The sequence below is a fragment of the Magnolia sinica genome, chromosome 4 (assembly GCF_029962835.1).
Source record: "Magnolia sinica isolate HGM2019 chromosome 4, MsV1, whole genome shotgun sequence".
NCBI lineage: Eukaryota > Viridiplantae > Streptophyta > Magnoliopsida > Magnoliales > Magnoliaceae > Magnolia > Magnolia sinica.
This window is the reverse complement of record NC_080576.1, coordinates 114,979,858-114,991,707: the sequence shown is the minus strand read 5'-3', so window position 1 is coordinate 114,991,707 and position 11,850 is coordinate 114,979,858. Positions and strand designations below refer to the sequence as shown.

Genomic DNA, 11,850 nt, shown 5'->3' with positions numbered 1-11,850 from the left:
TGTACCAGCCTTATATTGGCACCAGGCGATCATTATGGTGTGGCCCACCTTTTTCAACCAATAACCTATCTTATGTATGTGACACGATTGCATGGAAGAAATGACTGCATGCTGTATGTGATCATTTCTCTTTAATTACACAGGCCATCTTAATAACTCATGCACAACAAATGGAAGTATTTTTAACCCTGACCCTAGTTGTGGGACCACATAAAAGAGAGTGTATTTAAACTGTAACCCTAGTTGTGGACAACCAGACAAAATGCATATATATTATCTCTTATCTTAGCTGTTGAAACAACGTATAAATAATTATGTACGTTTTGGTACGCTAAAGAAAGCTACAACTACATGCACACCAAAAGTCACTCCAAATATAGCAGCTACCACACCCAACATCTGCTATTGTACATCCTCTCAAGGAACTAACCAAAAGACCCTAATGGGAGCAGCCCCTTAATCCAAAGGACCAAAATACCCTCTCAGTATTTCAGTTGTGTATAAATGGGGTCCACTGTTTGGTGATCCAGACCATTGATCTTATGGGCTCTACTAAGGTTGATGCATGGATTTCCCAAATTCCTCCTATATCAGAGATTTCTAACCCTTCGATCCGTGTCCAGCAAAGGTCCAGAAAAAGTCACAAAACTTGATGGGTAGGATGTTTTAATCTTGAAGAATTTCAGTCTTTCAGATTTTCATAACATTCTACGTATTGGGTTAGTCCGATGTGATCAACGGTCATATGAAGGAACCATGGGCCCACTCGAACCAAACGATTGCCCATGTAGGCCTTCTCGCGAGTGCATTCCCTTTTCTATATCCACATTTTTTTATTTATGCTTTTGAATGTCTATCAATTACCAAAGTTTTGAGTGAAAGCTCACAGATCAGACACGTGTCACACGTTGCGTGCTTGCACTTGGAGGACACTGAATTCTAAGGCACGAGGTCCATCAGATTTTCAGAAGTACTTAAGCTACTCGCGAGAGTGACTATTTGATTCCTACTCCCCCACACATGCCAATGTGGCAGGCTAGCAAAAATCTGCACCGTTAATAATGTGACACCCAACATCTATGTGTGAGTGGCCTAAATTTGATTGGTTAGATCATTTACAGTGCCACTCGTGTACATTATATATGAAGCCGTCTCTCTCTCTCTCTCTCTCTCTCTCTCTCTCTCTCTCTCTCTCTCTGTGTTTTTCTTTTTTTTAAAAAAAAAAACTTTTAATTTCTTTCTTTCTTCTACATAAATGTAGCAAGCCCAGTGTACAAACCATCCTGATTTTGGGCTACAGAAAATAGACGGTGGGGCCCACCCAATTGGATGGCTATTCATGAGGGTTACGTCCTTGGAAGGGAAAAGGACAGAACAAAGAGGTAGTTGACACAGATAACTACCCCTTTCAAGACTTTCCTAAGATAATAAGGAGAGTTGAGATTTCGATAGAAAAGTAAAGACAGACACACGCCATCCAAATAAATTTCCCAAAGTTGGTGTTCTTTCTCACCTAAGTCATACGTTTTCCTCTTTGTCGACTAAGCTTATCTACAGCATTGTGTGTGGGGCCCACCGTGGTGTGTGCATGACATCCACTCCGTGCATCAGGTGCGTCCCTCGAGTTCACCATGCCGATTCAAAATTCATGTGGGCCCACCGTGTAAAAATCTTGCCCAAAACGTCTAAAACCTCATGGTTTGTCCCGTCTGAATTTTTCAACGGACTGTTTTTGGGTTGTCTATTCATCCTGGTAGGACGCATCTGATGAACGGATTGGATGACATGCACAAATTAAACACGGTGGCCCCACACAAAATCTTGAAGGGAATCCCCATCTTAATCAGGATCGGTCTAAATTTACTGGGTGGGCTTGGAGACGTGAAATAAATGGACGGAGTGGATGTGTGCCCTGTATCAAAGTGGGCCCAGAGGCTGTATTTGTAGAATAAGCTAAATGTACAAACGTTGTAGGGGGACAGGACTTAATGGGAGAGAGCATCAAGTAGCTCAAGCTTAGTCAAATCCAATATGGCTCGGCTAGCTATCTACTATCTTTCTATATCTTGGGCCCACCAAAATATTTCCATTATCAAACGAGTTTGCGTTTTCTGCGGAAAACAGAAAAGGTTGAGCCCACGCGCATTTCACAAAGTCATGAGGGCGGGAATCCCTATGCACGCATCGAAATGGAATTTCAGAGTTCTCATTTTGGAAACATTTTCTGTTTTGGTCTCATGTCTTTAGGCAACGCAAGATGCATGAGCCCGAATTACGGATGAACATTGCTCACAACCTGCTTGTTTCCTGGCTGGATTTAAGCTTAACACACATCGCAATGCGTGGGGCCCACTGTAGTGTGTGGGTAACATCCAATCCGTCCATTGCGTGCGCCTCCTCATGTTTTCCAAGACCTCTAAATCAGGCCTAAAACTTCTAAGATCGATCATGTGGCGTGCACCAAGTCAATTTTTGAACGGCCTACTTTTTGGGGTTGGGGTGTCCATTCATCTGGTGGGCCACATCTTCTGAATAGATCAGATAGTATATAAAAACAATAATAGGCTCGACACATCTCAAAGTTTCCCCATGGTGTGGCCCACCTGAATTTTGGTCGGCCGAGTATTCGGCATGTGAGGGGGACATGAGAAGATGGTCCACAAAAAAAGTTGAGTGGGCCCTCAGACCCAATTCGTTTGGGACCCACACATGCATATATCATTAATCAAGGACCGATTAAAGATTATAATAAAGAATTATAATGTATAATTACTATTAACTAAAATTGGATGAATTTATGTTTTACGTGTCTACCTGACAAAGCATTAGAATTTTTGACACGTGGCAGCATTTGGCTCAAAAAATGAAAGTCGATGACCATTCTTAAAAGCGTGATTATTGGATCATAATTTAGTTATGGTAAGTACGAAAAAGATAAGATGGACGACCGTCTTTGCATGTGAGCTCTTTACATAAGGAACGAAACGAATCTCATGCGGCATGTATTTTGAATTGGGGTATGTCATGAAGGCGGCATTTTCTATACTAGTTGAATTAAAGTTTGATTTCTTCTATGAGAAGGAATGTTTTTACTAATTAATCCATTCTCTTATTTATTTATTTAATGAAGAGGAACCTTCTTCAATATAGCAAAGTAATTTTTGCTACATCCGTGTGAGTTTTGCACTGTTTCCTAAGATGTGGTGACTCGTCCATCTCACTCGTGGCACACATCCACGCCAGCCAAACTGCCCAAATCATGGGACCATTGTTTTGGATGGAGCATAGCCTTAAAACACACTGACCCAACAATTAATACCAAATGATAATAGCTATTGAATTGGGCTGTCGGATTATTTTCCTTCCTGCCATCTCCACCACCAGTAAAACTTGATGGTTAGGATCGTCCAATCAGTATGATTAACAGGATATGCTCCATCCCCAATAGGGGCCCCGATTCCAACAGTCTGGATCAGCTTTCATGCATGCCAGATGTCAAGAGGTTGAGCCACCACCATTTTTTTTCAAATGGCACCGAGCCATGGAGTCTAGTCCAAGAAATTTCGATGATTCAAGATCTTTAATTAAGCCAGGTCCAAGCGAGACTGAGATGGGTCCACCACCTACATATCGACTCGAGCCAAACACCCAACTGGCCAGCTTCAAAGCGCGCCGTCCAGAAAGTAAGCCAATTCAAATTAGGGCTGTGTTGGTTCGAAGTTCAACTACTTGCCCTCCTCACACCTGCTCTAATTTATACATACAAGTAGCCAAAACCACGTTAAAACTTGCAAGAAAAGGTTCCCCCCCTTTTTTTTTCTCCCTTTGTTATCATCTCAGCCCTTAATCCCATCATAATAACAACTTAAGAAACCTTCCCTCTCCCATTTAAATTCCCACCATCTCTCTCCACAACACCAACCTTCTCTTTCTTTCTCTCTCTAACTTTATCCCTATCCATCCATCTTTCTGTGGGTGTGCTATGATGGGGTTGCACCATTTTGATCCAATCTCGAAATGCAGCTCGGAAGGGAGATCGAACCAGACGGTCGCTGCAGATCTTGATGGGACCCTCCTCATATCCCGTAGCGCCTTCCCTTACTTCATGCTCATCGCCATAGAAGCCGGTAGCATTCTTCGAGGACTAGTCCTCCTGGCGTCGGTCCCTCTCATCTTCCTCGTATACATATTTGCCTCTGAATCGTTGGCCATCAAGATGATTGCATTCATCTCCTTCGCGGGATTGAAGATCAGAGACATTGAGATTGTATCAAGGTCTGTGTTGCCAAGGTTCTACGCCGAAGACGTGCACCCGGAGAGCTGGAGGGTGTTTAGTGCATTTGGGAAGCGATACATTGTTACTGCCAATCCAAGAATTATGGTGGAGCCATTTGTGAAGAGCTTTCTCGGTGCCGACAAGGTGCTAGGGACTGAATTGGAGGTTACGAAATCAGGAAGGGCGACTGGGTTCATCAAGAAACCGGGCGTACTCGTCGGGGAGCACAAGAGAGATGCCCTTGAGAGGGAATTCGGTGAGAACTTGCCGGATTTGGGCATTGGTGATAGAGAGACTGATTTTGATTTTATGTCCATTTGCAAGGTTAGTGATTTATAAACCATCTTTCACTTCGAATTTCTTGTTACATATTTAATTTGGCTTTTTAATGGGTAATTAAAGTTCCTTTATTTTCTTCATTTTAGGCATTTTCCAAGTACAAAAATTACTATTAAAAATAAGGGATTTTATATTAAAGAAAAATCCTTAAAAAAACAAACAAAAACTGAATCTATGAAAAAAAAAAAGGCCTAGACTATTTTTTGAGTTTTCCAAAAAATCCGGTGCCTGTGCAGATGCATGTCACAATGACCACAATTCTCTTGGTTATTTTTAAGACAAGAAAAGGTGGTAAGGTGAGCGTTGTGGGGTCGACGTGGTTTGTGTATGATATCTAGGCCGTCCAAAAAGGCACACCCCAACATGGTGATCAACTACCCAAAAAGACTCACCCCAGGGATCGAATACCCATGTGGCGTGGGTGGGGTGTGTGAGTGTGTGGGGTGTGGGAGTGCTTGTTCAAAAAAATAATAAATAAATGAATAAATAAAAACCCCAAAAGTTAGGCTGATTCAATTATCAGGTCTGCAAGTGGAATTGAAAATCTTACGGAGGTATATGTTGTTTTCTATGATGTGGCCCATTTGATGATCGGATCTGCTTGATTTTTTTGTTAGTGTGATAGTCATGGTGTGTAACACCTGTTTGATGGGAGGGATTTCATAAAGGCATCTCATGGTCCCCACAGTGCTGGAGTCCATCAGTGTCCTTTCGAAAATTCAAATCAGTCTAGGTTTGCTGTCATATATTCAGGTGTTTGGGTTTTTTTCTTCTTTTTTTTTTTCTTTTTTCCATAAAAACCCGTTGAAAATGGTTGGTTTTGTTTCATTTGGCTCTTTGTGAGTTGTAAAACTGTTATTGCATGGACATCTGAATTTCAGAGTAATTGAATCAGGAAAAGAGTATTGTTCTGCTCAATGCAATTTTTGGTAAGTAGACATTCAATCCGCATTGATCCATAGAATTTGGACGGTGTGGATTAACTTATATGTATGCCACGTGTCCGAGGGATTTGTCACCACCATCTAAAAATAGAGATGAACAATCACAATTGTCTTGTTCCCCTTAATTTTGTCTTGTTAAAGAACGTCAACACGTGTCTTTTCGGGTTTATTCTTACCATTCCTGTGGGTCCACGTGGAAATTCTCCTTACCTGTTTGGTTGACTTGGCTCTTTGTGTGGGGTCACACACCGGCCATTTATGCATGCAGCATCACCATCCAATCCAAGATTCGACGGTGATGGATCCTTGCACTCAATCTTCATGTTCGGTTAGAACCAGAGACGCGAATTGCTGTGCACCGGGCCAGGAAGTTCCCGTAGCCGGAAGATGTGTGGGGCCTAAATCCATTCCGTCCATCAGTTTTGTAAAACCACAATAGGACTGAAAATCTAAAAATATGCAGATCTAAAACTCAAGTGGGCCACACCACACGAAAGAATGGGAATGGAAAATTCCAACGGTGGGAGTTCAATTTCAGATGTTTCGTATGGTGTGGCTCACGGGAGTTTTGGATATGTCTGCTTTTAAGATGGCTGTTCTATTGTGGTCTTGCAAAACTGATGTACAGACTGGATTTGTTACGGGCTTCTCCGTGGTTCCCACACAGCTTCTGACTAAAGGAACTTCCTGGGCCTTTCTTTTTTCCCCCTCAAATTCCCACTGCTTTTGTGTGATCCTTTTTTATTCACGTTAGTTGGTGTACACCCATTTGGAAATGGACTTGTGAAAATTTATCTTTTCAAAAATATTTTCTAGATTCGTGCAAACCGTCCTTAAATTGTGGGAGATGTGCGCAATTGAAGTGTGCCCTTTCATTCAATTCATGATTGTATGATTGACAATGTCTCATAAACATGACTAGATGGTGGGGCCCGTTGTGGCACATATATATATGGTACTCAACCCATCCAAAAGATTTGCCCCGCCCCGAAAATGGGATGCCCCAATAATCACACTGATCAGATCATCACCAGGTGGACCACACGATGGAGAAAAATGGACAACCATCCAATAACCTCGAACTTCACGTGGCACCCACCAATGGTTGTATCTACCTCATTTCCGGTGCATCCCATTTTCATTGTTGGATGGCATAAACGGGCCATGGTGGGCCCCATATTCTTCTACTTGCGCGTGAGAGCTCTTTAAACATTATCAATATTCATTCTCAGTCCTGCATTTCCACTTAAATTCAAATTTCCGAGGTATGCCCGCGCACCTTTACGTGCCACACATGTGCCCAGTAGATACGGTGGCACAAACTGTAAAAATGACAATAAATTAATAAAATCAGACTGGTACACACTCATTAGGTGGACCACTCTATTAAAGGAATGCACAGGTAATTTTATTTTATTTTTTAAATGCCAACAGTCCATATTTATAATGTATAAGTTACGGTTGGACCCACCTTATTAACATTTCAGATGTCAAATACACTTGCAAGGTTGGCTGGCATGCTGTGCATGTGGGGCTAGCAAACCCATCATTTTCATCCCAATTTCTCTTTATTTTATTTTCAACAACACAAATTCTACTTGGACAGTAAATGGCACACGTACTAAAAGTTCATATGTGTGTTTATGAATGCATGTATGTGTGCAGGAAGGGTTCATAGTGCCGAAAATGAAATGCGCGCCAGTGACGAGAAACAAACTCCTGAACCGGATTGTCGTTCACGACGGTCGATTGGTCCAGAGGCCCACCCCTCTGATGGCCCTCTTCACTTTCCTATGGATGCCGATCGGGATCGTCCTCTCACTCATCAGAATCTACCTTGATCTTCCCTTACCAGAACGTGTCGTCCGCTTCATGTACAAGATCCTCGGTATCAAGCTCATCATCAAAGGCAACCCTCCACCACCCCCTAAAAAAGGCCAGAGTGGCGTCCTCTTCGTATGCAACCATCGAACCATGTTAGACCCAATCATATGTGCGGTCGCACTAGGGCGAAAGATAAGTTGTGTTACTTATAGTATAAGCAAGTTCTCAGAGCTGATCGCACCCATCAAAACTGTGGCCTTAACGAGGGAAAGGGAGAAAGATGCGGCCCACATCAAACAGTTGCTTGAAGAAGGCGATCTAGTGATTTGTCCAGAAGGGACGACCTGTAGAGAACCATTCCTTCTTAGGTTCAGTGCCCTCTTCGCAGAATTAACGGACAGGATCGTCCCAGTGGCAGTCACTACAAAGCAAAGCATGTTTCATGGGACAACCGTTCGAGGGTGGAAGATGATGGACCCATACTTTTTCTTCATGAACCCAAGGCCTACTTACGAGATCACGTTCTTGAACCAGTTGCCCACTGAGCTAACTTGCACCGGAGGCAAATCAGCCATTGAGGTCGCCAACTACGTGCAACGAGTGCTTGGTGGGACGCTGGGGTTCGAGTGCACCAGCTTCACTAGGAAGGATAAGTATGAGATTCTGGCTGGAACTGATGGACGGGTGCCGCTGAAAAAGGAGAAAGCTTAAGCTACCATATTTGGTTTTTTTTTTTTTTTTTCAAATCGGTATTGTTTGTGTATGTCACATGACAATATGACTATTTATCTATCTTTTTTATATATACATATATAGGTTGTGATTTTGTGTCTCTGTATGGGTAGAGGCCCTGATCGCCGTTGAATCGGTGGTGGGTCAGATAGAGTCAGGTGGGGTCGTTGCAGTGTGATGTTGCATGTTGTTAATTTGTGATTATAAAAGAGTAATTTAATCATAGAATGAAATTTGGATGGGGTACATGTTTTAACGGTTGAGGGGGCATGCAAAAATCATGGAGGATATTTGTTGTTTTCAATGTTTGTTTTTCCTCGTATGTTCACGTCAATTGCAATGGTATTCTTCTTCCTAATTTCTCTTTCCTCTATCCAAGTGTCTGTACAATATATTCGAGTTTGTTAGTTGTGTGTGTGGGGCCATAGTTCATTGATCCTGACCATCGGTCTGTTGGGGTTTTACTGTTTACGGACCATAAACTGGATTGTCCTAGTGATCAATCTTGCGGGTTTTTTTTTTTTTTTACTTGAACGTAGACCGTTGCTGTATTTCTCATCTGTTGGTCACTGAGAGAGAAAGGTTGGAATGGTCCTAATGAGGATTTTTTTTTTGGAGTATTGTCCATCCAGACCAACGGTCCATATCACTGGACCATGTGTATGTCCTCATGTGGGGATTAATATAATTCAACTTTGTTCCCCAAATAGATTTGGGTGGGCCTTTTGGGCCTAACAAAGGGCCGGAAGGATAAAGTTATAAACCTCCGCCCATCCAACCAGTTCATATCAGGCCTAGGACAGTAGGTTTGCAACTGGGCCGAGCTGCCATGTCCAAATGTGCAGCGAATGAGCAAAGGAACCAAGGCCTAGCCTGGCCTTTGAGCTAAGTAATTGTTCTTGGGCTGGGTGAGGCCCATGGTTAAAGACCCAGCAACTTGACCAAGTCGGTCAGTTTCAAGTCAAGCTGGGACTCATCCAGTTCGAGTCAAGGGTGAACCGACTCTGGGGTGATGCAAGCCCATGTCCAGCCCAATTGGTTATTGGGCTTAAAACTTAGGGCCCTTAATCGTGTTCTAGAATTGGGCTGCACTATGTTAGACGGGGCCATCCAACCAGGCTATAAACCTAGGACGAAAAGAGATGAAGTGGTCATCTATAATTCATCCATCTGGATCGATGATCAAAATCACCCCTAGGTGTTGTACCGTGCTCTAGAAATTTTCTTGAGAGGACAACGAATAGACGTTCCACATTCAGCAAAAAAGAAAAAAAGAAAAAGAAGGCAGTAAGGCCTACATATCCAACATGGGATACTGGATCTTTGGAGACATGAGCCATCTACTGTGATTCTCACCGTCCGGAGTTTTCGGACCCAAATCTTTACCTACCCTACTATCAATGAGCCAGCTTTTGCTAAGCATTGCAAAGCCTGGACCAGGGCCAATGTACATGACAAAGGGCTTTCGCATATAGCCAGCCCACTATTCTGAACCCAGCTCAGGTCCAGGGCCGGCCCATTTTTCAACCATAAAGAAGGATGATTAACTAATATATTTATTAGATTTGGTTAATTCTTAAATATGGCAACATGTGAATAATACCTTTTTCTTTTCTTTTTTCTGGGTTAGCTTGTTAGTAGACACCAATGTCAGTACACACACTCCATGTTAGTCACCCCGCCATCGATACCAAGACCTCAAGTATCGAAAAGAGGTATCTCCACTCAGTCTGCCAGTTGAGCTATGGATCTGGGTGTAACAGGGGAATAGTACAAGGTCATACTTACATGCTCTTTGATATGTTTTATGAGGTCATGTTATGGCTAACAAAAGTAAAGTAGCTACGTACATACATCAAAGTCGGATTGAGGCCCTCCATGGTTCACCAAGAGATTTGCTTAATTCCTAAAAGCTATCATATGAGTTAGATCTTTCAGACCAGATATTCATCCAGCTGTTTTTACCATTCAGCTTAGTACTTAGAATATGCCTATGGACCCCTACTCATGGCTTAGTGGTAGACTCCATGAGTTTCAAAACTGAGGTCATGGTTTCCATGTCGTGTGGAAAAAAATAAATAAATAAATAAATTTAGCACTCGAAAATTTATAAAGGGTTTTATAAATGTTTCCAACTGTTATTATTATTTTTTTAACAATTAAAAACGTTTTGATTACACATGATATACATGGGTTTTGATTTTTGAATTCCTGTGTAAATACGCGTGAGTATGTTATTATTGATTTTAATGCGTGTTTGCAAAGATATGAGAGTTAGTGAGTATTTCTTTCTAGATTTAAATGTGACATCCATAGTGATGTATATGAGTTATCTATTCCGTCCATCCGTTTTATAAAACCACTTTAGGACATGTGCAAAAAATGAGTAGATCTGAAGCCCAAATGGACCACACCATAGGAAACAGTCGTCCTACAAATGCCCACTATTGAAAGATATTTCCTTCCTAGGGCCCACATGTTTGTTTGTGATCTAAATTTTTTATAAGGTCACAGAGACACGGATATAGGGGAAACAAATATTAGCTTGAACCAAAACTTCTAGGGCCCTTAAAATTTTACGACCATATGCATTCAATTCCCACTGTTCTCGGTGGTGTGGTTCATTTGAGCTCTCAACTAGCCTCATTTTTCAGATCATGCTATAAAATAATCTGGCGGAGGGTATGGACAGCATGGATAGGTCATATGCATCATAGTGGACCCCGCACTAGTTATGCTTTCCACCCTGAGTATAGTGACAGAGTACACTCAAAAAGGTGATTGCCAATCTGGCATTGGGAAGTCTCCTATGAACGCGGACGTAAATAATCATTATTCGTTTACCCATATTTACAAGGGGATCAAAGTACACTCCCCAAGGGCTTGTTTCGATTACAAGTTATCACGGTAACTGCATGCAAAGGTATAATAATTACACCCATCGAATCTTATCTTTGGCATACCAAGTTACTTTGATTCTATTTTTAGGTGTTTAGACATGAAATGGTATGTTCACAATGATAATCCTTGCACTTAACCATTATTAAAATGTCACATCAATGCAAAAATACACTGTTTGACATGTTTAGATAGAAAGTTTATAATAAAATAGAATGTAAAACTTATAATGATTAATATTCATTTCTTTACCTTTCTCTTAAAGAAACATGATACATTTGTAATAATTACCTTTTTTACATCCTTTTTATCTAAAGTATAATCCAAATGCACCCTGATTGTTCATCTTGTGGTTTATCACTTTCATTTGCATGAGACTTGAATAAATAGTAGATGGCCATGATAATTATAAAGGGCATTGGATCAAACATTAGAAACATGTTTAAGGGAAGATTATGGCCTTTCAATGTAATAAGGCATACAAAAAATTATAAGATGTAGAGTATTATATTAGATACATGTTTAAGATAAAATTGTGGCCTTTCCATGTAATAAGGTATACGAAGAACTATAGGGAACCATAGGATGTAGAGTTACATATTAGATACATGTTTAAGGCATTATTTTCGCTTTTCAATGTAATAAGGCATACAAAAAACTATCAGATGTAGAGTACCATATCGGTGTCTCTCCATCCTTATAAATAGATCATATCTCAGGATTTTAGAGAGAGACCCTGAATGTCCATAACCTTCTCTCCTAGATGTCACTTACAAAGAGAAGATAAAAATAATAATAATAATAATAATAATAATAGAGAGAGAGAGAGAGAGCCCT

At 41.2% G+C, this 11,850-nt stretch overlaps 1 protein-coding gene across 1 annotated transcript; it reads left to right on the top strand.

The window, feature by feature from the left end:
• Positions 1-3,939: 3,939 nt before the first annotated feature.
• On the top strand, positions 3,940-8,419 carry LOC131243972 (glycerol-3-phosphate 2-O-acyltransferase 6-like). The gene is made up of 2 exons (XM_058243635.1): positions 3,940-4,600; positions 7,225-8,419. The coding sequence occupies exons 1-2, from the start codon at positions 3,983-3,985 to the stop codon at positions 8,092-8,094; spliced, it is 1,488 nt and encodes a 495-aa protein (XP_058099618.1). The 5' UTR covers positions 3,940-3,982; the 3' UTR covers positions 8,095-8,419.
• Positions 8,420-11,850: the final 3,431 nt, after the last annotated feature.